This window comes from Xiphophorus maculatus, chromosome 22 (genome assembly GCF_002775205.1).
Source record: "Xiphophorus maculatus strain JP 163 A chromosome 22, X_maculatus-5.0-male, whole genome shotgun sequence".
In the NCBI taxonomy this organism is placed as follows: Eukaryota; Metazoa; Chordata; class Actinopteri; order Cyprinodontiformes; family Poeciliidae; genus Xiphophorus; species Xiphophorus maculatus.
The window spans coordinates 13,033,922-13,060,359 of record NC_036464.1 but is presented as its reverse complement, the minus strand read 5'-3'; the positions used below and the strand labels follow the sequence as shown (position 1 = coordinate 13,060,359).

At 37.8% G+C, this 26,438-nt stretch overlaps 2 protein-coding genes across 3 annotated transcripts in view; one reads left to right on the top strand and one right to left on the bottom strand.

Moving 5' to 3' along the window:
• wdfy4 (WDFY family member 4) overlaps nucleotides 1–26,438 on the top strand; it is a 52,949-nt gene that overhangs the window by 19,944 nt on the left and 6,567 nt on the right. For both annotated transcript variants that reach the window (XR_002752147.1, XM_023327566.1), the window contains exons 33-57: nucleotides 11–130; nucleotides 223–396; nucleotides 484–636; nucleotides 1,228–1,354; nucleotides 1,437–1,588; nucleotides 1,742–1,980; nucleotides 2,628–2,743; nucleotides 2,825–3,016; nucleotides 3,100–3,206; nucleotides 7,046–7,123; nucleotides 7,202–7,393; nucleotides 7,942–8,008; nucleotides 8,135–8,340; nucleotides 11,054–11,202; nucleotides 11,287–11,401; nucleotides 12,733–12,818; nucleotides 12,900–12,962; nucleotides 18,097–18,139; nucleotides 18,251–18,370; nucleotides 19,199–19,322; nucleotides 19,416–19,528; nucleotides 20,641–20,791; nucleotides 23,118–23,209; nucleotides 24,307–24,516; nucleotides 24,622–24,742. Coding sequence is in view for 1 of the 2 variants with exons in the window: in XM_023327566.1 (XP_023183334.1) it covers nucleotides 11–130; nucleotides 223–396; nucleotides 484–636; nucleotides 1,228–1,354; nucleotides 1,437–1,588; nucleotides 1,742–1,980; nucleotides 2,628–2,743; nucleotides 2,825–3,016; nucleotides 3,100–3,206; nucleotides 7,046–7,123; nucleotides 7,202–7,393; nucleotides 7,942–8,008; nucleotides 8,135–8,340; nucleotides 11,054–11,202; nucleotides 11,287–11,401; nucleotides 12,733–12,818; nucleotides 12,900–12,962; nucleotides 18,097–18,139; nucleotides 18,251–18,370; nucleotides 19,199–19,322; nucleotides 19,416–19,528; nucleotides 20,641–20,791; nucleotides 23,118–23,209; nucleotides 24,307–24,516; nucleotides 24,622–24,742 (3,310 nt within the window). In the remaining variant the exon portion in view is untranslated. The remainder of the gene's footprint in view (nucleotides 1–10; nucleotides 131–222; nucleotides 397–483; nucleotides 637–1,227; nucleotides 1,355–1,436; nucleotides 1,589–1,741; nucleotides 1,981–2,627; nucleotides 2,744–2,824; nucleotides 3,017–3,099; nucleotides 3,207–7,045; nucleotides 7,124–7,201; nucleotides 7,394–7,941; nucleotides 8,009–8,134; nucleotides 8,341–11,053; nucleotides 11,203–11,286; nucleotides 11,402–12,732; nucleotides 12,819–12,899; nucleotides 12,963–18,096; nucleotides 18,140–18,250; nucleotides 18,371–19,198; nucleotides 19,323–19,415; nucleotides 19,529–20,640; nucleotides 20,792–23,117; nucleotides 23,210–24,306; nucleotides 24,517–24,621; nucleotides 24,743–26,438) is intronic.
• On the bottom strand, nucleotides 13,206–17,370 carry LOC111606610 (leucine-rich repeat-containing protein 18-like). Its single transcript, XM_023327567.1, has 2 exons — nucleotides 17,118–17,370; nucleotides 13,206–14,070 (listed from the first exon to the last, which is right to left on the bottom strand). The coding sequence occupies exons 1-2, from the start codon at nucleotides 17,118–17,120 to the stop codon at nucleotides 13,288–13,290; spliced, it is 786 nt and encodes a 261-aa protein (XP_023183335.1). The 5' UTR covers nucleotides 17,121–17,370; the 3' UTR covers nucleotides 13,206–13,287.

Sequence of the window (26,438 nt, the reverse complement as noted above, 5' to 3'; positions counted from 1 at the left end):
TCTCATACAGCTCGATTTGGATGATGCCCTGCAGGAATTAATTGAGAGCCAAAGGGAAGCTCCCTCTCAGCTACTTTGTGTTGAAGCTGCTATGACGCTCCTAGAGCTGGTTAAAGTTATCATCTCTCAGGTTGAAAGAACTTAGAAGAATCTAGATTCTCATAAGTATTTTTAAAGAAAATTTACAGTGAAGAACATGTGTTTCTGTTCTTGTTTCAAAAGCCTTTATCTACAGATGAATCTGACAGTGAGGCACCATGGGAAGTGCAGCTCCCAGCCAGTGTAATGCAGTTCCTTTGTCTCCTTCACAATCTCCGACCAAGAGACCCACTGTGGGCATCACCCAAGTTCCTGCGTTCACTTGCCAGCGTTGTTTATCCTGTGGAGATTTCAGAGGTTTCTTGTGTGGTTATGGTCTTATAAAGCTCTCCTATAAGTTATCATCTGTGGAGTTTCATTGTCTGGTTTTCTTTCTTACCATAGGTTAACCCTTGCAAAATAAATAAGAGAGAGGGCACATTCAGCACTCATCCAACAAGGAAGCCGGTGCTCGACTTCATGCGTATTCTGCTGATGGACAGTCTTCTAAACGTGTGTTCAAGCTCCAACACACATCCCACAGTTCTGCTGCTGGAGGTGAATTTCCAGCCATGCCATCAGTCACCTTGCTGCTCAGGAAACCATGAATGTCAAAATAATTTGGGACTTTTAAGGATTTGGAGTTTGAACAGTCTTTTTTATCTGAGACTTGATCCCAACACATCATAACTGGTTTTATAATGAACATATATCTAAACATAGGAGTGTATTTTTTAAGAGTAGATGTATCTGTGTGACTGTTTGAGGGACAGAAAAACTCTTTAACCTTCAATATTTGCTTTCAACATCAGGAACTTCAGGCTTGTACTATGCGTATCTTATATTATTCAGTTTGTAGATTCCAGTCACGATCAAGTGATGAATGCTACAGCAGAAAGTTATTTTTATTTCACTGAAAACTCCTTTTCAGTTTGACCAAATTCTGCAAAACTCTTTTTTCTCCAGAAGGTGCCACTCTATGCTCATTTACCAAACAAAGCAGAGCAAAGGTGTTTTTGATCGAATTATTCACCACTAGGAGGAAAAAAGCACCTAGATGGCCAAAACAGCACATTTCCTCACACGTGTTTTCACTCACATCATCTATGCACTTGCCGTTAGATAAAAGATTTTTTACTTCTGGCCTAGTTTTGTCCTGATGGCACGTCGCTGGAGCAAAGGCAGACTTTTCAATCTGAATTGGTGGAGCTGATCATGAACATCATCCATATGCTCAGCCATGAGGACGATAACAACACCCATCTTACCTCACAAGGTAACATCACAATACATTACTTTTTCTACACCTAAATCTGTACTCAACAGAAATGAAATAATAATTTTATTTTTTCTGTTAGTCTGCAATAATCAGAATGCTGAAGGAGAGATGGGTACTCTGATGGACAATGTGGTGCTCTTCTGTAAGACTATGCTGCAGAAGCTTCACAGTGGAATATTTGCTGGAGATCCTGAAAGTTTGCTCGACTTCCTGGCTGATCAGATTATGGTGGTGAGTCACAGACAGACGGCTTTCACAAAGTTTATTAGATAAATTCATATCAACATGTCATTAACTTAGAGAGCCTTTCAGCAGTAAGAGATTCATCTTTAACATAAAAATAATGTAGATCAAGTTTTTCAGGCATCGTCTGTCTGATTCTAGGCTGTGGGGAAAGCTCTCACTCAAAGGGAGAGGGCTGTGTCTGCCCTCTACTCGTGCACCAATAAAGTCCTGCTACACTTCCTGTCCCAACCGCGTCATTCCCAAGAAGAGAGGGAAGTTGTCATCAGGGCATTGCAGACCTTCATGGGACGCTGGGATGTTTTCATGGCAACCTACAATGCTAATGTGAACTTCATCACCTGCCTACTTCACTGTCTGCTGCTGATTCGCTCTGGCAGGTAAAGAAAAATATGCAAAACTACTAGACAGATACAGCATTATATGCCATAGTATAAATACAATTCTTTCACAGTATCAAAGTATTGTGACAAAAATTTTTGGTAGAGAAAATTGTAAACATTTTAAATAAACTCATACCAAAATTAGGGGTAGTTTTTAAGTGCTTATTGCTTAGAATATTAAATATATTTTGCCTGTCTGCTCTGTATTGTACAACTCTGCTGGCTCCCTTGATATTTGTTTATTTATGTATTACCTCCAAAACCTTAGGTTTAAGACTTTTCACAGGCTGAAGGTACCTTTTGTTTTACACTCACAGGTTCACAATTAGTACACATGTGATGGGGAAAAAAGTTAGTTTTTTTCTAAAAAAGAAAAGATGCTTTAACCAATAAAACTGGCAGGTGAGGAGTTAAAAAATATGTTGGGAAGAGGAAACTGTAGGTACCAGATAGCCCAAAAATATCTTGGTCATGTCGAAACTGTATCTGGCTTCTTTTTGAAAGAACTATGAGCCTTAAGAATGGGCACATTTTTTGCCGCTTTTTTAAAACTCTAATATGCCTCAATACCAGAAACTTCTGCCTTTTTCACCTAGTAAATATTTGACTATATTTCTAAATTGACACATATCCTTCTTTTGTAGCTACCCAGAAGGTTTTGGATGTGTGGCACAAAAGGGTCACAAAAAGAAATCAAGCCCTTTACCTCACAGAAGTAAAAGCCCTTCCAACCTCAGTAACGGAGCAGACATTACAACAGGTTTGATCCCCTTTTTTAGGGATTTTATGTTTATTTCACTCCTCAGAAAATACAAAATGTGTGTTTTTGTGTGTTTTCTAGATGACAAACAACTCGTGTCCTTAGCAGAGGCCTGCTGGTCAAAGGTAATATCAGAAAGACAACACATACTTGAAGAGAGCTACAAGGTTGAAATCTCAGCGAGCAGTACGACAGAGACGAAGCCGGTGAGCATGACTGAAATCAGCCCCCTATGGGAGGAAATGGCACACAAAGCTTGGCAGCTGTACACAGGTAAGCTCACATTCTGCAGACAACACAGAGGGTGAAAAAGCATGACTGTGAGCACCCCGGTATTGATATTTATGGCTTCTCAGAATCTCAGAAGACAAAAGCAGCCAGCAGATCTCAGAGGACGCTCGATGTCATCAGTAGTGCTCTTCGCTCTGCTTTGGGAAAAGGTCACGAGTCAATAAAAGCAGAGGTACGTCTATATTACCACACATGTTTTCATCTTGTGATGTTAACACACGCAAGTTTTAATATATCTTTGCAGAGGGAAAGTACTATAAGGTTTCACCTAACTCAAAAACAGTCCACAAATCTTATCTTTGTGGAAGAGTCGCTTGAAGAAATTTAGCATTGAAAGAATACCACAAAATCATGTAGAAGATACTGAAAACATGTTAAAACTTGCTGGCTGTGACAAAAAGCTAACTGCAAAACACAGACCACCCCATGTTCACACCCACATGTGATGGTAGTGGTGGCATCATACTGTGGGGATGCTTTTTTGTCTGTGGAGACATGAAAACTGAAACAGCAGTAAAGTATTGCCTCGGGAGGGATAAATATATTTTGCACATTTTTATTAGTTAAAAAATTAAAACCCTCCATGCTTTTTTCCATTTTAGTTCTGTACTACTTTGTGTTGTTGTATTAATATATATTTTAGATTAAGGTTTCCATGTGACACAATGGGCAAAGTTCAAGTGGTATGAATAGATATACAGAGTTCTTCAGCATGGAGTTTTTCAACTCTAGATTTGTCTCCACACAAGACACACAGTTTTCTCCTTTGAGGTATCTGGGGTTGTTACCTTCTCCCAGCTCCCAGAGGACTGTGCCAAAAGTCCATCGAAAGACAACAATGTGCTTATGCTGTGGGCCATCCAGCCCTGCGGGGGTGTTTATTTTTTTAAATAGATTTGGATTATCACAGCTGATTGCCCCTGAGTGGGCTTTGTAATTGATATCTGTTAGGCCCATCCATGGGAACACTAGCCACAGCACACCGTTTGCCGCTGAAGGTTAAAGACGCCTTTATTGTTGTTTTTTCCCCCCCGAAACACGTGGCCCACATCATTAGTTCCCCCACAACGCTTAAGACGTTGAGCCATCTGGAGCAGGGAGCAGGGACATATTACTCAGGCACACAGGCATGAAATTACAGCGTCTGTGTGTCTGTCTCACACTCCCCAAAAGTGTACGTGTATGCTCTTGTTTGTGCATGTGTCTTGCCCACAGAAATCATGCTGGCAATTACAGTGGTAGCAATCTGATGAAAACATTACTCATTTGATGTTATTCTTTATCATATCAGTTTCTGACAGGCTATCAGAGAAGGTGATGAATTGTTTTTCCATCTGAGATGCAAGGAAGAGGATGGCAGGAGGTTTTAGTTCTTCATCCTTACGGTGTTTTGCTGCATAAATGTTGCAGAATGTTAGTAGTGTTTAAATTAGAGATGTGGAAACAATCATCAGCTATAGTCAGCTGCTCCTCTCACCTTTTCATCCATCTTCTTGAAGTAATAAAAGCCATTAATTAATTTGTAGATCATCAACTTATGACCTTTATTTAACAACTTGTGTGCTTTTGATGAGCTTCTTTGCAGCACAGTGAATCATGTCTCTCAACAGTATACAGACCCCCTTTAAAATGACACCATTATTGTTTATTTCTTAACCATCTCCCATGTTTAAACATTTTGTACAATTTAAAATGAAACGCCAACAAATACAGTTTAATGAAAAAAAAACTGTGGGAATATTCCAGTTTATGGGGTAAGTTCAGCATATTTTATTTTTCAGTAAGTGAGATGTGCCCACTCTTACCTTGCAAAAGCTTTCCAAATTTCTCAAACTGTTGTAATGCACCTGGTCTACAGCCCTCTTTTGGTCATGTCACAGATGTTCTGTCAGCTTTAGTTCTCCAACTCTGTCTTGATTTTGAGCTGGGCCTGGTAGACCTGGACTCATTGTGATGCTGAAAAAATAAAATCTCTCTTCATTATCTGCTTCCATCTCAACCAAAACTTCAGTTTTATTTGAAGAAAAGTAGCCCAGGCCCATAGCATGATGCTGCCACCACCATCCTCACAGTGGGTTTAAGGTTCTTTTAAAAGTGTGCAGTATTGTTTTGTGCCAAATCATTTGACAATATGTTACATTACATACGAAAATTACATTTCGGTCTGGTCAGACACATTCCTACACAACACTTTAAGACTTTTTGCCAGCCTGGATGTCATCTTTTGATGAAAATAGTTATGTACAGTTTTGTAAATTGTGGCTTTGTCTTAAGGATAAAAATCAGCAAATGGTAGAAAGATCCTGGAAGAGCTGTATCTCAGGTTGATCAGCTTTACCACAGTTGAGGCAGGTGTAAACTGAAGAAGACTGAATGCTAAAATTAAATCAACAGGTGTATCAGCAACACATTAGTATAAGGGTGTGAACGTGTATGCATCTAGGCTATTACATGTTTTTATTTAGTTAGTTTTTTCATCATAGGATATATATCATTACAGGTGGAATACATTGTGAGAAAATTTCACCAAAGTCATTTTTTTAAGAACTTGCCTTTTTAAGAGAGCACTTTTGAAAGCAAATGCATCTACAGTTATTAACCAAATAAATAGGTTTATTGTAGGTAATGGAGGAGAATATAAAAACTGATAAGCAGACTTTGTCCTCAGTTAAGCTTCAGTGCAATCCTTCCAGAGATTTATTTCATCAGCGAATGCAGTTTCCATAATCATATCTGTGTCCTCATATTAGAAAGATAATTAACAGCACTAATGATCACGTTAAGTTCATTACACATTCACTGCCAGCTCAGAATGAAGTTGACATTATGTTGCTTTATCATCAAAGGTGGCGTATTGTTGGGAAGTCATTAAAATGGAAATGAGCGCGATGTTCTGATGTTAATTGCAGAGGGAAAAGATGAGTTATGTATTTAATGCAGCATTTTAAAAAGCCAATGAGGTTCCTATCTGCTAAATAGGGTAATTAATGCTATATATTACTTATGTTTGTCCAAATGAAGGAATGAAATTAGAGACAATGACGCCAACTTGCTGTTTATTTGTCACAACGCGGCTCTAGTCTGCAAACTTCATTATTACTCATATTTCTATAATCTCCCTTCAAATTCTTCTTTTATTCCCTTCGCGACGCAACTTCTCATTTGGATAGGCAGCCGGCCATTTAAGGAAACAATTTGTTTTCTCCGAAGAGCCTGTCAAAGTTTGTCAACTTTCATGAACATGTTCACTCTGTAACCTATCTAGAATTAGTCCATCTGCTCTTGTGCAAAAGTGTTCTTGCCTTTTTACTCTGGTCGAAATGAACGAATTAATTCTTTCAGTGGGTTTATTCCACGGAACACAAAATTAGCATGTGTAAATAAAACTCGATATAAAGAGTTACTGCGTGCTCGCTCGCTCAATTAAATGGCTTTCCTGGGTCAGCTGTGAAGATGGACACATGTTGTTTCACTAGTCTCAGAGCGAGCACCGCTGTGATGATGGGTTTAATGAAGCAGTTAACAGTCAGAATATGATCCCAGTGTGTCTGAACATGAGCATTGTGCAGTGTCAACACACGGCTCTGTTTGGGGGGTTTTTCATTGCTTTTCTCTTTTAATCGTCCTTAAAAAAAAGGAAAGCACCCATACACTCGCATGCTCACGCACAATAAAGGTGCTCACACAAACCAACCTTGGCGCTGACTGTGGCGAGGCTCCGTGATATTAATGTTTATGTTAATTAGATCACACCAACAAATGATTACATTTGAACACAGGGTTATTGTAAGACTGTAGCCACTAGCTTGTTTTGCCCAGTGAATGCAATTTAACACAGATGTAATTGTGTGAATGCATTGTAATTGCATGAGGAAACAACAATGCCATTATGTATGTGTGCATTTGTTTGTGCGTGTTGGGGTGGGTGTGTGTGTGCAGTCTGAACCCAAACGAGTCACTGTGCTTTCCCTCTTTTTATTTGCAGCTGTTTTCACTCTGGTTTTCTTGCAGGAGTTCCTGTCCAACATGGAGTCGCATAGGCATCGAGGTCACAGTGTGTTTGAGAACATGAGGACGAACCACTTACAGGTAGGATATCATAGTTAAATGTGTTTCAGAGATGAAAATTGGAGTGTGACAAAATTATTTGTTCCCTTTTTGTCCCAGTTGCAAACCACCAAGTGGGAGCTTGTGAGCTCTCAGTGGTTGCATGTGGAGGCCGAGCTACTAAGAGAGCGAGCTGTATTTGGCCCTGGCCCTGGGGTGTTGTTGAGCCAAGACTGGGTGCAAGAATCTGCGGAAGGACCAAAACGGACCAAGCTACGCATACGCAGAAAAATCATGAGACAATCCAACCGGGTAAATCCTCTCAGATTAGAGAAGGAGATTTTACTCTGAATTTTATGACATGTACATCGTCTTGCTGCAGTATTCATACATGAATAACTTGGTGGGTCCTAAGTGACCAGCTTTGGTCTCATATAATTAGAGAAACTTAATCTACATGTTTATTGTGCCCCTACTTAGCTGGTAGAAAAATTTATATCTGCCTTCTTGTGGCTCCTGGCAGAGGCCAGATTCTTAGCGTGGAAGGCTAAGATACATCCTTTAAATAGATTCTTCCACCTGAGGTGTGAACCTCTGTTGTTCCCCCAGAGTTGCAATGGGGCTATTGGGTGCTTCTCTGATTAAAACTCTCCCTGCCTTGTGTGTCATCACCATGCACCTCATCCACATATTATCCACTTTGCAATCCTGCACTACTATGTGTTTATCTATCTCAAGTTCCAAAGAAATACATTGAGGATTATAAAAATAGTTGCAAGATGTGCTACATGTCATTAAAAATGTTTTTAATGCAGATTATGCCACTTTTATTTTAAATGTGACAAATGTTTTTCCTGCAGCTGCTGGGAGCACTGGGTTTCGGTCTAAAGTCTGAGGAGTCCAGTAGCAGATCAGATGGTGATGCAGGTAAAGATTATTTTGAATTGCTTGCATTCTGAAATTTCACCACAAGATGTCACTAAGTTCTACTAATTTTTCTGTTTAACTCTTAATTTCTGTCCTGGACACTCAGAATATATATTTTTTTCATAGAGCCAAAGATCTTGTGTGACTTTGATGCAGAGGGTAAAGAGGACGAAGCAGAGGGGGAACAAAGCCTGACGTTTTTCCCTGCTTTGAATGAGACACCGTCATTTGCTGAGGGTTTATCTGACCCTTCCACCCCTAAACCCTGCTCACACACACGAGACTGCCCTGACATGCGTATAGTCCTCCAAGAGCTGCACCCTGAAGAGAAGGTACCGTGGCACTGGATGACGTTTTGGTCTCTCAGCTCTGAATAAAAGTAAAACTACTCCCCGCCCTTCCAACACTCACATTCATATTTATCTGATGCAGACGAAGGGATTCCAGTAGCTCAGCGCTGCTATCAGAATTTTATCTTTCCTCATTAGTTAAATATTTTAATGTTGAGGCTCAGCACAGCTCCCCTCATTGTTACAGCGAGTTAGAAACTACGCACATGTTGACAGGGCCCTCTGATCGCTCCGGCAACCAGCCGCGTCTTTTAATGTTTCTGACAGAAGTATTAATAAAAGCAGTAGGAGGTGATGCAAGCTGTCTTACATCCGCTTAGCGAGTGTGTGATGTGTGCTGGTGTGTCCTGTTGCCTTGCAGTTGTTCCGCGCTCAGCTCCTGCTGAGCTTCTTGTCAAATGAACACAGTCATTAGCTCTGAAAAATGCACACACACTCACAACCGAACATTCACACAAAGGGAGACCCACTCATAATTAGCTTGCCAGCGCCAATAGTGTGATTATGACAATAATGTGTGTGGGGAGAAATCAATGGTCTGACATTAGGCTCTCAGTCAATAAAAGTCCTCCTTTTCCCTCCTCCTTCTACATCGCCGGCTAAATCGCTCGCAGGCTGATAGCGCGTATCTGTCTGGACCGCAGATAAGGAAATGAGTTTATTGTTATGTATTTAATTTTTGATGGCAATAAATTCAACTAGTTTAATCTGCTCATTATTGGTGACAGTTGGTGCTGACTGATGTCATCTACCATGATATAGCCTAGCGAAGACTCACTCACCTTGACTCCTCTTAAACACCTTCACATGATAAGTGACCGTATCCATCACAGCGTGTCTCTGTGTGTGCTTAAGACAAGAGCTTCTGATCACTTATCAGCTTTACCATTGTGTGTGTGGCAGTGATTAATTCTCCTAATAATGCCCAGGCAGGACCTCCTCCTCGTCCAGTGTGTGGCTGCGTGTCTGGGGGTAGGGACCCTGATTTGATTAGTATAAATTGTGCGGGCCCTGCGGCTGTGTTGGAACCCCATATGTTTTTGCTTTTTTGGGGGGCTTGGGGGGTGCTTGTCTCCCAGTGGACTCGGTGCATGGAAACGGCCAGGTGCACGCACTCATTGTGAAATCAAGGGAGACAATAAAATTATCCACACATTATCACGATGCAGTTAGCATTAGCTGCAACCAGCGCTGAAAGCAGCATGTGGATTCACTGTGGCCGAGGATGAAAAGGGGCCGGTACTTCTCCTCCTCATCAATCAGTTCTGATAATGAAGTGTTCAATGGTGTCTTTTTAATAAGGATTAAAATATGTGATTAAAATGATCAATCAAGTAAAGCCTGAACCGATATCTGATATGTCATGCCCTGAGAGAATAATGCTGTGGTGTGTATGGAGTGTCTTATATAAGGCTTATGGTATAAGCCTTATATAACCCCCCTTTACTGGGGGTTACTGTTGGCACCCCCAGTAAAGATTTGTGTGGAACATTAAAATAAATTATTACAGTTGTATAATCTCAAATTAATAATCCAACTTTCAATTTAAATACATTTACTTAACGTGAAAAAAAATCACTTGTTAAGAAACACTTATTGTTAAAATCACTTTAAAATAAATGTGACTGAAACATCTATTCAATTTATGCTTTACTTTTTTAAGATAATCCAAGTTTCCAGAGCCTTCTAATTAGTAACACAGCTTCCTTGAGGTATGGATGTAACTTGCCTCATCCATACCTCTGTTTCTGGCAGCAGCTGGTCACTCAGTGAGACAAACAGTGAGGAGGAAGATAAGGAAGATAATGAATAAGATAAAAAAAAAAAAAAACATTTCTGCTGCATCTTGGATTCATAAAATGTTTCACATGCCTACGATTGTTTGAGAGTAATACTAGGGAAAATCCTTTTCTGTCATACAACCACAAACATAAACATATCATGAAACTGTGTGATCTGTACAAATGAGACTAATATTGAGCCTTTCTGCCAACACTTTAGATGGGTTTAGGCTAAATCAAAGGTTGAGAATGTACAAAAGCAGCTCTTTCTGACAGTTGAGTATGGTTGAGAGTCCATGATGCTGGGGGCCAATTTCTATTCCTGGGGACAGAAATAGGCTTTCAGGCTGATAGCACCAATAGTGACTCTAATATGTTGGAGTACGCTAGAACATTAACTCTTTATAATTGCAGAAGGCATTGAAGACAAATCCAGTAGACTACCAGTAAAGTAAAACCGAAATAGGTTTTTCAATTGCATAATGATCTGGAACATTTGATCACGTAAGTCATAATTGATCCACCAGATACATATTTAACTTTCTTTTATGACCATCTCACTTTTAATTTTAAATCATATAGTTATTTCTCTCTCTATGCTTCATTCTTGTGGCATGTTTTATGTTAAAGACATAAGTGTTTTTGTTTTTTTTGTTTGTTTTTTTGTGGCTAAAAAGAGTTGTAAAAACTAAGTAACAGGGGTGCCCATAATTGTTTAACTGGAGATTTGTGTTTATTTCCTAACAACATGGGCTACTTTAACAATGTTGTAAATTTACTCATATTAATAGTTGGATTATTTAGTTTCAGATTATGCAACTACAAAAAAACATTTATTTTTTAGGCTTTATACACACATTTACAAGGGCTGCTGCTAACAAATGGTGTGCCTCTGTATGTTTCTTATCATGTAGATAAAGGCAAAGATGTGCGTGGTGATGGTGAGTGGCCTGAGGATGACAGAAGGTTTGCTTCTGTTTGGAAAAGAGAGTCTGCTGTTGTGTGAGGGATTCACTCTGAACTCCACTGGAGACGTTTGCTGCAGGAGACACCACCCAAGCAGGTACTGTCACCCTGTGAGGGCTGCACACTTTTCTTTGCTACAAAAAAAGGTAAATATGACATATTCTGTGTCCCCTTCTTCCAGTGTGAAGGATTCCTTTATTTCCACTGTGCTGAACAAAGAGCTTCCGTCAGCTACTTGCAGACGCTGGCTTTATGAAGATATCAAGGAGGCTCGCTTCATGCGGTTCCTTTTAGAGGTCAGCCATCAAATTAATCTCACAGATATTTTTGATATATAGCAGCTGCAGAAATTTAAACTAAAATGTAACCACTTGTTATACATGAATGCTTATTTAAATTAGAATGTACTTTTCGAGGCTCGTCTGTCAGGTTAAAAGTAACTTTTGAAAATTAAACATTTAACCAGGCATTAGACAAACTTTTAAAAGAAACATGCAGTGAAGGAAACACAAAAAATTGCAGTCAATAGTATTCGTTCAAGCTTGTTTGCTGCTTTGCATTTTTTACATTTATACACATAAGCTTTTAATTAGAAACACAATGCATAATCTAGATATTATATCTATATGTATCTATATCCATTAGTTACCCCATTTTCTATTATCTAATAGTTTATGACAAGATTAAAAGTAAATTAGAAATTAAGAAAGATTAGCTAAAAATAACAATGTGAATACATTGAAAATAAATAAATAAATTTGCTAATTTTAAGGAGGACCTTTAAATCATACCTTTTGAGCTGTTCTATCAAAGGACTTTTGTTTTTACACTGAGACTGTATAAACTGTAATATTTGCAATCCAAACATTGCAGTTATTGCTTTCTGCTGGTTGAATGTTGTTTAAACCTGTTTTATTTTATTTCATATATTAAGGCAGATTGATTTATACATCACATTTCAGCAAAAGGGCAACTCAAAGTTCTTTACCTGATTAAAAAGAAGTTTTAAAAAAAAACCAAGCTAAGTATTACATTGTAGAAGCGAAATAGAGGTAAGCAACGAGAGGCTGAAAAACATACTTTATTTATAATTTATTAATTTATAGTGTGTTTTTCCAGTTTTTATTAACCAGCAGCTCTAAACAGATGAGCTTTGAGACTTGATGTAAAATAACTCAGTTTTTATTTTTGCAGTTTTTATAGAAGTTTGTTCCAGATTGGAAGAGCATATAAACATAATGCTGTTTCTCCATGTTTGGTTGTGATTCTGAGCATGCAGGGCAGACATAAACCAAAAGACCTCAGAGGTCTGGAAGGTTGATATGACAACAGATCTGAAAAGTTAGCTTCAGAGATGAATAAAAACATCTGTGCAGGAAATAAGTCAGAAGTCTGACTGGGCTACTCCAAAACATAATTATTACTTCCAGGTAGTAAAATTTTAAATATATATTTTAAACCTAAATCTGAAAGAGTTTAATTTGGGGCTTATCTGTATTTTTTATACTCTGTGATCTTGCATATTTAGCAGGAGCAGTAAATATGCAATGCCACAAATGCATAACATATAAACATAATATAATAAATGTTATCATATACATTTTACTGTCTCTTTCTGCTCAAATAGGACAATACTATTGAGATTTTCATGAAAAATGGACACTCTGCATTCCTCGTATTTATGAATAAAGACCATGTCTCTGCATATAAAAGGTAACTAATTTAGACTTACTGGATATTCGCCGATTTTTCAGCCAACAGTCTTTGACCTTTATTGTTTTTCTCCGGCTTCAGACTGAGCAGAGTGGTGCCGGCATTAAAAGGCAGAGCAGTTGCTGATGTCATCACTAATGCAAAGTAAGTGTAATCTTTTTATTTTTTTCCATGTAAATTTGTTTTACTGGCGTGATTTCCATTCGCTGTGGTGAGGCGGATACAGACTAAATGAGGTTGCTACAAGGTGAAAGACTTGGTATCCATCTGGCTCAGATTGAGGTTGAAACTCAACACCTTTACTTGGCTTATCAACTCTGTTTTATTTGTGTGAAAACATGAGGAAATTGTTGTGTAAAATAAAAGTACATAATTTAAACACACTAAGCATTTCAGATTGTTTTTATTTGGGCTCTCTACCATCATTTCTAATCGATGAAAAATTGAAATTGGCAGATGGTTGATCAGTTCACAGTTCCCTTCTGATTCTCCACACATCCTGGGTGACTGCAGCCACTGAGTTTGGTGTCATCAACCCTGCAAATCTTTTCTTTTCCTCCTCACACTCTTCAGGCTTTTCAGGTATTTTCTCTTCTTTTCTTTCGTTTCTTAAAATTTCTCTTTCCTCTGTTCTACATTTTTGGAGGCATCCCTTGCACAAGCTGTTTTCATCCACCAGATACAGCTCCTCTTTCTCATCTAACTTTTCCTCACTTTGGGCCTCGGTATATGGATTTCTTTCCAAATTCAGCTTAATAAGGTTTTGAAGATTTGGCACAAACTCAGGTACTTCGGTGAAACAGTTATCAAACAGGCCTAATTCTTGGAGAACCTCTAACTGCTCCAAGGTGGAAGGCAATGCATCTATCTGATTTAGTCCAAGGTTGAGACTCTGTAGGTTGCAGAGTAAACCCAGTGAGGATGGTAAACTAGCAGATGTTAAGCAGTTGTTTGCCAGGTTGAGGTGGGTAAGTCCAATCAGGCTACCTATGGACTCGGGCAGAGACTCCAGCTTGTTGCTGTGCAGATCGAGGCTTGTTAGCGAAATTAAGGCTCCCATAGCTTCAGGAAGTTTCTGGATCTGGTTTCGACTGAGGTCCAACTCATTCAGATCGCTCATCTTGAGGAGAAACCTTGGGACGGTGATTAAGCCCATTTTGCTGAGTGCGAGTCTACGCTTTCCATCTTGGGTTATATTTATCGCTTTCTTGGCAAATTTCTTGAGTTCTTTTTCGGATCGGCTCCCTTTTTTCTGGGATTGAAAAGATAAGAAAACAGATCAGTTCAGCCTTCTTTTTTTTTTTTTTGACATTCGCTGCGAGAGACTAATTTACAATGCTTTAAAATAGTGCTGTGAAAAATTATTTACCCTCTAGAGATTTCCTGTGATTTAGCTTTTTTTGTTGTACTTATATGTTTGAGATCATTAAAACAATAGTTGATATTGAATGAAGATACAAATGATTCCATTTATGAAAAGAAAAAGTGATCAAAACCAATAAATCAAGAAGTAATTTAAATATAACTTGTCTCACAACATGAAGCAGGCTAACAAATTAAAGTGCAAAAAATATATTCAATAATAGATAGAAATGATGTCACCCTAATCAATCTTAAAAGTGTTATAAAGCCATTTGTAAGGCTTTGCGACTGCTTTTGAACTGCACTGAAATGGAGAAACAGTAGTGAACCTTCCCAGGAGTGACTGGCCTAAAAAGAGTTCCCCAATATCCTGTCAGTGTCTCATTCAGGAGGTTAGAAAAAACAACATCTAGACATCTTCAGGCCTCACTGGGCTCTGTGAAGGTCAGAGTCCATGATTCAACATGAAGAAAGAGACAGAGCAAAAAAGTTGCATCACAGAGCAAGTTCCAACACAAAGGCCCATCTATAGTTTTCCAAAATGTAACACTGATGATTGCCAAGACATTTGACATGTTTGTAACTCTATAGATTCTTATTTCCTAACAGATGAAATCATCATATTACAATCAATCAATCAAATTTTATTTGTATAGCACATTTCAGCAGCAAGGCATTTCAAAGTGCTTTACATCATAACAAAAACAAAAACACAAACTCATGCAACATAGAAACAACAATCAAAACATGATATTAAGTCAAGTGCCATCATTAAATTCGTAACTGATTACGTTTCGAATACAATTCTAAACAGGTGGGTTTTTAGTTGAGATTTAAAGGCGAGATTTACAACTGCTTTTTTTATCTACCAAACTTATGTAAATTTGTTATTAAAATGTCTTTGGTGACCTTAAACATTTCAACGCAACCAAAAAAAGCTAAAACCAAAGAAATTAATAAGTGGACACATACTTTTTTCCCCCCACAACGCTCTCCGATCTACAGCATCATGCAGTAATTTAGGAAATGGACGTGTTCTGTGTATGTTAAGGTGTAAGTATGCATGTGTGAGGCTGATGTGATTTATTCAAGACAAGGGCCTATGTATGGCCTGGGGCAGTGGGGAAAGCATGCACTCTGAGGAATGAGAACTTGAGCAGCGTGTGTGTCACAGTGTTGTGTCTGCATTAGAGTGTGCTCACCCTCGGTTGCCCATGGGGGTATTTAAGAGCACGACTCTCTAATTAAGGCTAATGCAGGGGAACAATAGGAGCGAGGCGACAGCAAGGAAACACACGAGCGCTGATGTTCTCTCCACTCAACTCATTTAGTTTTTTGGCTCTTTTTGAGAAAGGAAAATAAAACGTGTGTGTATTTTTGATGGACAACCATGCAATGTGCTATATGTGTGTTTGTGTACACAAAGAGTAAAATCAGGACTTTGATAAATGATAGTTTTGGAGTGTTGGGAGTGTAATGAGGGCTTTGCTCTTCTCCCCTCCCTGTCTAAAAGAGCAAGGTGTGTTTCTGTTTGTGTCTGCGTAACACCCCAAGGCCCTCTCTCGCCTCATTCATCATCCTCAGGATGAGAGAGGTTATCTGCTGGTGCTTGTTCTTATTATAACCTCCTATAGGAAACTATTGCATGAAATTATTGCCTCCAATTAGATAACACATACCGAGCCAAATGCAATGATTGATTTAGTGTAGAGCTACAAAATAATTTTATCGATGTTAGGTGGTGGATAAATTTAAAATACACACACACCATTTAAACACATTTGTTTTTTATAGTTGAAACGTAATATTTAAAGTGTTTAAAAACAATTTTTTTACTGTTTGCCTGGCATTAAATCAGACTAAAATTTTCTTTTTTCAATTTAATTAAGATAATCAAAATTGTTTCCATTTGATAAATGTCAGAATAATAAGTTTTGGCATTTTAATTCTTGCTTTCTTTAATTCTAGGTTTCCTTCCATAAACCTTTTCACATTAGTTTGCTTGAATATCACATGAGACAGAAGTGATATACCTGAGTCACATTTGAAGGCCATAGTGATCTGCACGCATATTCTGAGTTCAGAGTTTCGTAATGGCCAATTTAAAACATTGACCTTGTTGTCCTTTATTTCACTTTGTAGGCATCGAGCCAGTATGCTTACGGTCGCTGTCCATTTGACAGTGGAGAGTGAAAGATTTGAAAGATCTATTTTTGCCCAAACTTAAACCTTTGGGCTGATGTCTGATAAAGCTTCAGTATTTCTGCTCAAGGTTCTCTCATCAGGATGTCATCATTTTTTCTTGATTTCCCCTGGATGAGCCGGATCTAGGGGAAAATAGGATCTAGTTGTAACCTGGATCCTGTTCCTTCTACATCGAAACACTCACACACTTTTATGCTGCCACACCCATACCTCATTGATGGGATGGTGTTCTAAAGTTTTCAAGCTTCCCTCTTTTTCCTCCAAATCTAACAATATTTATTATAGCTAACTTCTTCAATTTTAGTTTAACCAGACCACATGACATGTCTCCAAAATTTAAGGACACATTTGCAAACTATAACCTAGCTTTTCATTTTCCTTTTAAAGTAAAACTCACCCCAAATCAACCATTTTTGTTGATAAACTCTCTAAGATTATATCTTTATGTTTTTGTGTGAATTTCGAAATTTTTGTGCATTATTTGGCCTAAAACCGTCTCACTGACCTCCTTTAGTCAACCGACTCTTAGGCAGTAGAATCTAACTATTGGTTGCAGTGTTACAGCTTGGTACAACTTCGTCTCATCCTCGTGTTTGAGTATAAAAGCACAGCGCTCCCTGACAAAGTGGATATGTTTACAACAGTGCTTCTTTCTCTATGATCACAACCCCATTTATCCCCTCCATTCATCCCCACACTCAGCTGTGTTTATTGGCTTTTTTTTGTACTTACCATACTTTAGCTGCTTTTTTTCCACTATGTTGTTAAGCTTGATCAGATTTTGTTTTAGTGGTCAAACTAACCTTGGTCTTTGTTTTTGTAAGCGATCCTTGTAAATGTTGCAAAAATAGTTCGTACAGTACTCACTAATCCTTTCAAAGGGACATATAACAGTTTGCATACTGAGCCTTCTTTCCCCAAACCAAGAAAGATTTCTCTTGTTTATTACTGTTGCTTAGCAACTGAGGTGCTTTGACTTTATGGTCCTGTTACTAGCCCACAGAGAAGGAGGAGATTTCAGAAACAGTGGACCACTTTTACAATTTAGATTAGATGTGTTTGGATAGTTGTTTCAGAAATAATGAAATGTTCAGCGTTGTTGCCATTTGATATAGATGCTTTTTCAAGCTAGTTGCATATCCTGATAAAATAATTTTTAAGTGGGTACATTCTACACTTTTTGGAAGATTTTTTGTTGTTGTAATGTGAGCTTTTATCTGACTGAAAGATGGAACAAAAATGAATGATATAAAAAGACTAGAAAATTCCAGAAGAAATTTAACCAGGGCCTGCCAAAGTGTGCCCGTCAGTTGGAAACCAGCAATTTGATGCTAAAAATCAATGGTAAGCTTAGCTAAATTGTAGTCAGTAACATGTGGAGAGTCACAAGTATGTTGACTAACATGGACTTGCACCATTCAGTTTCATTTCATATTTGTTTTCTAAGCTGCAAAGTAGGAGATCCTTTGACTGTGCAAGTCAATCCACTTTAGCTGAACCCACCTCCATAACTGTTCCTAAAGCTATGTACACTGTCTCTGTTTCCTGAGTCTCACATCGATTTTCTGCTGCTGCTTCTGAACTCTGGCCTGGTTACATTTAAATTCTTGCTGCCAGGCTACAGAGCATGCAAAGGAAACCTGTGCTGGGAAGGGCTGTTCAGTACTCACTCTGTTGCTAATTCAAAGTGTTTGCTTTTATTGTTCTTTAGAAAGACTCCAGTGGTTGAAAAGACAGCCCTTGTTAAATGGCAGGTAATGTAAAAAGCATAATGTTGTGCTCAAAAATGCATTACATCCTCATTTTGGCAGAGTATTATTCATTGTGGTATTTAGAAAGTTTTATGTTGTGTGTTTTCCTTCTAGAAAGGCGAGATGAGCAACTTTGAGTATTTGATGCACCTGAACACTATTGCCGGGAGGACATATAATGACTTGATGCAGTATCCGGTTTTCCCCTGGATCCTGGCTGACTATCAGTCAGAGGTAGAATCCCACACATGTTTTAGACCAGAGGTCTGCAACCTGTGGCTCTTTAACCAAATGCAAAACTTCAGCCTTTCTGCTTTGGTCCCCTGAAACTTTGAGCTGAATTGACATGAACTCTTAACAATGTTTTAAGATCAAGTGCTGTTGTCGGTCTTATTCAAATTTTCTGAGAAACAGATGTTTTTTAAATAACCCCAAGTCGTAATCACCAAAATAACTTAAATGAATGCTTAAAACATATTGAGTATTGTTAGAAAAATTATGTTTTGTTGTTATTCTTGCATAAGTAGTTACCAGTTTGCTCTTCATTTATAGGTTAATTATATGTGTGAGACAGAGCTAACCGTTCTTTAACCCTTAAAACATGTTCTTTGAAGATGGTCTTCTGAGAGTTTTCCCTAGTCGTAAACCTGTGTTTGTTTATACTCTGTGCCCCCTAGGTAGAGATTCCTTAGTCGTAAAACTGCGTTTGTTATGTGTTAGTTCCTGAGTGACTGCTGAAAATCTACAAACTCAAACGTTGTCTGTGGTTCTTTCTTTGTATTTTAGGTACACAAAAATACCTATCAGTATTTCAAGAATCTACATGAATTTCTGAGATATTTAAGTACATTTTATAAAAGTTTTTAATTAGATTCTAAATGAAAATTATGTTTTTCTTTGAAAAGCATGACATCCCAAAAATTTATGTATAAAAAGGGAAAATCTGAAATAAGACCTGACTTTTTACTTGTTGTAGACGAAGTGTAAATGTTGTAGACTGTCTTACACATTTTCATCGTGCAATGGATTACAGATTTTTTTTTTAATCCCTGACCTCAACAGACACTAGATCTGTCAAATCCCACAACTTTCCGTGACTTGTCCAAGCCAATGGGAGCCCAGACAGAGAAAAGGAAACAGATGTTTATGGAGAGATATGATGAGGTAGAAAACGCTGGGGATGAAGGTATCTTGACTTCTTTTCATTTTTAAAGCCTACCATTTAAAAGTTTTATTTTTAAAAACCTGATCTCACTGTTCTAATATGTTTCTCTCTCAGTGGCAGATATGTCAGCACGTTGCCACTACTGCACCCACTACTCATCTGCCATCATTGTGTCCTCCTTCCTTGTAAGGATGGAGCCTTTTTCACACACTTTCCAGGCTCTTCAGGTGAGACCAGACAGACCAGTGAATGAAAATTTTAATATTTGGTATGTTTTAACACCTGGCTTAAACAAATGAGTTATTAGCAAGCTTCTGCAGAACCTAATGACAGACTTAATAATAATTCAACTATTTCATTCATCTCTGCTGGAACAGAGATATAAAACATGCAAAACAATGTATCCATCTCCTTTCACTTCACAGTTCTTCCCAAAGAAATACACTGAAATTTGATTATTTTGTGACAAAATGTGAAAAGGAATAGGAGGTGAAGAGCTGAAGGACACACTACTCTCTTTGAAAATGAATTGGCATTTTAACAAAAATGGCATAAAATGTTGCTATTATTCTTAAAGGAATAACTATGTACTGACTTAGTGTCATACACCATATGACTTATTGTCATACTGTTTTGTCTTGATTCGTCTTACATGTGAATAAAGTCTGTACTAAGTTGTCTTCAGTTACCCACAGGAAACAAAGAGCTCTGGATTCTCATTGACATTCATCATTATGTCATTTTTAAACTTATTTTCCAACATTATTGAGCTAATACCGTGGATCTAATATCAGCTGTTTTCAGTGTACTTTTTTGATGTGAAAGCAAATTATAGAGAGATTTTTAATATATATGCAAATAATTACAAACAGCACATAAAAGGAAGCCTATCCAAATGGCCACAGATGTTGGCAATTTACAATCGAGCATCCAGTTGATTATAATGAAAAGGCATGCATATTTGATAGTCTGAATAAAGCAATAAAGATGTTCATCTGGTGAACTGGGATGCCTTTTTGTCTTCTAAAGCACATAACAGGCATGCAGTAATATCCATAACTGAATTTGCATCTTTAACTGAGTTTACTGCTGTATATGCTATTTTCATTCATTGAGGTAATTGTTTTATTTCAAATTACATTCCCTCTCATGAGATCTGCACTGAAATTATGGAATTTTACATTATTATGAAAAGCTTTTTTCTTATAGCGGGAAATATCCATGTAAAATATGGTTCACTGAATAAAATTAGATTTTATTTTTTTCAGCACGCTTGTTGAAAAGTTGAGCCCAGAAGTGTGCTGAGAGTCTGACAGTGATGTTTTTCATTCTGCTGCAGGGAGGGTTTGACATCCCTGAGCGGATGTTCTTCAGTGTAAAGAAAGAGTGGGAGTCAGCGTCCAGAGACAACATGGGAGATGTCAGAGAACTGATCCCGGAGTTCTTCTACCTACCTGACTTTCTGCTCAACTCCAACCACATCCTTCTTGGTCAGCAGCCAAATTCTTCTCTGTATCTATATTATAAATTGCCAAAAGTGGAAAAAAAAAATAAATTAACATCACTTTTTCATAATTATGGAATCAAAAAAGTTCAAAACATTTGTTGCTATAAATATCTGAACTTGTTTGCAGATGTTTAATAACAAATATCACAATTTTGAGTTTCTACCGTCAGTATTCTGGCTCACTTATTTTTCCCAGTTTTTTGGTCATTTGTTCAATGTGTTTTCACAATAATATTTGTAAAATGATGATTAAAAAAACTTAAAGTCCCATCTCTCCACTCCTGGACCTGTGAGGTGGTAAATATTCATGAAATTACCCCCGTAAGCATATTTATGGAGCAAACATAAAAGAACCGTCACATAATGCAATTTCACACTTACATGTATGAAATTTTTATATTTTATGTCACATGGATCCAAGACTGCAGCAAGCGTATTCCATAAGTGAAGTTTTGAGAAATATTTCAGGAGAACCACAAATTGTGTCAATTTTGTCGGTTTGATTCAGAATTGAATAGAATTTCTTTTCAAGATTGAGATCAGACATGATGCCACGAAGCCATTGAGCCTGGGCGGGTGGAGCAGCAGTCCTCCATCTCAGTAATAAGGCACATGTGACCAAGATAATAAATAATGTATCTTCATCTTCCTTAACCACTGTTACAAACTTTATAACACTTGTTGCTAATGAGCTTAAAACAGCATGACTACGCAGCATCAAAGACAAATGTGCTTATTTGTATTTAATGAGCTTCATTGGGCAGAAATGTTTTATATTTGTTGCATACAGGGGGAAAACATCAAGTTTGTTATATGAACTACACTTATTCTAGGTATGAGCTGATTAAGACACTTTACAAGACAAACAGATCCAATTTATATACAACTAAGCAGATTAGCTCTGAGCCAGTAGTGCAAGCTGTGAAGACAGAGTACAAATAGTTACTGGGAACAATAACTCCTGCAATGATTTTGTGTAGGAGAGAGCTAAGATTAAACACAGAAACATGTGGCCAAGGCGATCATTTGCAAAGGAAATTGATATTAACAGCAGAAGGGCAGCCAGTGGGCCCCCTGGAGGAAAGTATCACAGAAACATCAGGCCAGATCTAACCTCTATGAAGACAGAAAACAGAAAAATAACATAAAATTAATTATATATTTTTTTAAAGAAAGTTGCAAATGCTGTTTTTTAACCTCTGTTTTCTAAAACAAAAATTGTAATAATAGTAGCACAATTATCAAATTGTCAAAATATGCTAGATTTCCAGGATTTATTTGCTGCATTTCATTTGTAGACTTAAATGCATTGCAATGATGTTACTTTGACTTTGGAAACCATTGTCCAACGTTTTGTAGCATGTTTCGTCTGAAGTGGTGTACATGTGCAATTTGGATGTTGTGTGAAAGCTCTGGTAGTCAGGTTGCAGAAAATCCATGACAGATTGGCTTAACTGTTGTTCAAATTGTTTATGCTACGGTGTTAAATCTGTAGGAAGAACATTTGGGAGCATTATTTATAGTCAAAAATACTTTAGTATAATGGACTTTTAAGATTGAGCAATGCCACGTGGTATTGGTGTAAAGCTAGGGGTCTGGAAAAGGAACATTATGCTCATCATTTAGTTTGGCGAATCTGTTAATCTTTTAAAGGCCTTGGGAGCCTTTTTAGAGTACACAGCATTATGGACTCTCTGAAATGCCAGGAGATTTTAGATACGTCTACCAACCTCCACCAGTAAACTGTGGAGGACAATGATCCCAAACATATGGTCAAACTACGACAGAGATGGTTCACCAGACACATAATCAACCTCTTTCCATCAACATCTTAGAATTCAAATCTAAATCCAACAAAGATGGGATGAGCAAAGAAGAACTGTACAAAGACTTAACAGCAGTAATGCCAACATTGCGTTTAAAGTTATAGCTGTATTTTTCCCTCCTCTAAATCATTCTACTCACATTAAACTTCTACTAAGGAAAATAGTCAATAGGAGTTTAGTCTTCTGCAATAAAAGTTGAATTTATTAGAGTACTTTTTTACATCTTCACCTGGGTTACTAATAAATGTGGCTAGCTCTGCATGCATTAGGTTCTACTGCATTGCATCTTTATCCAGTAAGACTCGCATGAGATGGGGAACAAAAATCCAAAATATTTCTGTACAGTTTAAACTAAATGTTCTTTCCATACATTTTTTGAAATTCTCTATTGGCAACAGACTGTTTTTATCACATTGTTTTTAAAGCTCCACAGCTTGCAGGGAAGTTGCCTCAGTTTGATGCGATATATCCATATGTTTTCAGGTTGTATGGAGGACGGTACTGCTTTGGGAGATGTGGAACTGCCTCCATGGGCCAAAGGTGACCCCCAGGAGTTCATTAGGATCCATCGAGAGGTCAGTAACACCTGACCTCACTAGGTTTCCCAGCTCCAATTGGTCAGTCTGACCAGTTCTAAGCGGGATGTTTCCCACAAGGCCTAATGTTTGCCAATACTGTCTGATTTATTTAGACAGAAGGTTCACTGTTTTGGTATCTCTAAACAAATATCCGCTGTGCACATGACAGCATAACTGTTTGCCTTCATTCTTTCAGCTACAATATGTGAGTTTTTCATAGCAGTCATTGTCTTATTCTGTAGATTCTTTCAGCTGTTTTGTCTCATTGATATCTGTGCTGTTCTCAAACATAAAGCCTAGTTTTCTTTTTCCTTTCCAAGAAACTGCATAAATAGCCATGTTAGGTTCGGATTATGACAGCATGCCTATTTAAAGTGATTCATGCAAGCACAAGACTTTCTCTTTTTCATAAGGCCATTATTTCAGCCAGTTGTTAATGAGCTGAATGTTCTCTGTGTTCTCTGTCAGCCTCCTGTTTTCTTTCCCTGTGTGGGGGTTTCTGTGTTTCTTTGTCGCTCTGATTTCTTTAGTGTGACCCTCCCTTTTTTCATTCCTTGGGCATCTATGATGGTTATCACTCTGTAATCTACTGAACTTCCCATATTCCCTACATTCTCATAAAATTAGTGACTTCAAAAGATTGTGGTTTTTTTTCTTCCACAGACAAATTAACTCAGGACAAAATATCCTTGTTGTAATGTTTTGTTTTTCACGATGGGTTTATTACAGCAAGGATGTAGCTGGTCATAATGCCCACTTTCCCTTATTAACTCTTTCAAACCAATCTCTGGCTAATTCCCCCCAAATCATTCTCTAATTCTAGTATATGGATAAGCTCATAACACAGCTCTACAATCTTCTTCTGTTTCTGAACTTCTAAATTGACTTTAGGAAGAAATCATTGTGCACCTGAATAGCATTATCGCCTGTACAATCTGAAAGAAGTTTTGCATTTTGCAAACTTTGATACTACCAGTTTCAGTGGTGGTTCTTATTCAACAATGGCAATTGTAGTTGCAACACAAATCTGAACTTTTGTAATATTGTCTAACTAGTCGTTTCTTCTGCTCTAACTCCTGTTGCGTTTTCACTAGGCCCTAGAAAGTGACTATGTGAGTTCTAACCTCCACCTGTGGATCGACCTGATCTTTGGATACAGACAACAAGGTCCGGCGGCAGTGGAAAGTGTCAATACGTTCCACCCTTATTTCTACGCCCAGAGAGGCCGACAAGATGCAAAAGACCCCATGATAAGGAGCACTATCTTAGGCTATGTCAGCAACTTTGGCCAGATTCCCAGACAGGTAACATTGCAATATATTTGCTTATGTGCTACATGTTTTAATATATGCATAATATTGTCCTTTCATAGAAAACTTTGTAGTTATTAGTCTGTATATTTCCCATAGCTTTTCACCAAGCCTCATGCCCCTCGCAGTGGCTCTAAGAAAGATGGATTGACTCCCTCTCATCCAACTCCATTTTTTTTCAACCTGGATACACTGAGGACACCTGCACAACCGTTCAGAGGTACAGCTTCACCATTACAGAAGGGTTAGATGGGATGTAAGATGTAGGAGCGTAATGTATTCAGGTAAAAGTTCCTGTTACTACAAATACTGTGCCTTCTTTTGCGTCTGGGGAGATTACTTTTTAATTCTCATCATTTGCTTTTAAAGTAATAAAAAAGGTCCTAAAACAAACGCTTTGGCACTCTTGTCTATGCTCAGTAATTTCCTTTGGGTGCAAATCAGATTTTTCGGATGTTTGCAGCAGCTCAAATTTCAGCAAACCATTAAATTTTGGCTTACAGAGAGCACCCACAAACATCCAGATGCAACTTGTATAACAGCAGTGTAACGTCTCCCCCAAGGCGAGGTATGATTCTTTGGGTCCCACACAGTTCCTTTAAGCTGCTTGAGTACTCTGTATAGTTTACTTATCTTCACAATTACATATTGTCTCTGACAAACAAGCATGTTTACCAAAAGTATTAAGTTTACTCACAGTTAAAAACAAGATTGCTTTTAATTTAAATTACTTAAAATATTTGGCAGACTTTTTGTGCTCCTGTTTCAGTGTATTTTTATATGAAATAAACATTCTCCTGACATATAGAGAATGATGAGGCATGGACCGCATGTATCTCCTTTTTAACCCAGGCTGTCCAAAGCTTTTTGGACATAAAATGTGTGGCTTGAGTATCACAACTTAGAAATGCTGTGTGTTCTACAAATTGCGTAAAATGCAAAGCAAATGTTGCATCAATGAAGTAAAAATTGCATCACTAAATTTCAGGTTGCGCTATGCTATGCAGACATTCTGTCTGCATTGGTGAAGAATCACTCACCACATCATGTCAAATGTTTAGAGTTGCCAGCGGGCAAATAACCTTATTTTCTCATTAATTCATCTGATAAATATCTGACCACTTGGGGCACTTGTAGACTGTGAGCAGGGCATTGAACTTGAACCACATCTCTAAAGTCATTTTAAATAATTGAGCACTCTAAGTAAGCCAATTTATAGTTCTGTCCTTATTTTTTTCCATAGAAAAGAAATAAACCCAATTTTCTTTTCTTTCAATTAATTTTTTTTGTACTCTTTTTTTTTATTATTTTATAGCGAACAAAGTACAGTGGAGCTTTGATATTTGGGGAGGATTACGAACCACAACTGTCCGTGAATGGCAAAAATCCGCAAATACTTGAGACCCCTTCTAAAAATGCATACAGCAGCCTAATTTATTACATAAAACCCCAAATATAACTTAATATGCATCAATGCACACAGTGGAAACTATTTTCGCAATACCTTAAAAGCTAATATATAGTTTTCATTTTCTCTACAGCCAATCAGCACCAAGCAGTCTGGATTGGCTGCTTTGCAAACGCTAGCCAATAGTGTCCCAAGTATTGTGTTTAACAATTGGACACAATGCTAACTGTATTGTTACTATTGATATAGCATATTCAGATTTTCCTGAATATGCTGTATCTCACTGTGTTTGTTGTACCTCTTTTAATTTATACCTTACCATTATATGTCTGTTATTATACACTGGATGTACTCGGGTCTCGAGGGAATGATTGAAACGCAGTAAGAACGTCCATAGATTAATTTATCCTACAGAAGGGTAGACAGAGCTATCTGTTGGAGCTACAATATGGAGATGACTCTTCAGCTGAGCTCTACTTAATAATCTGAATATCCCTACAGGCCCACT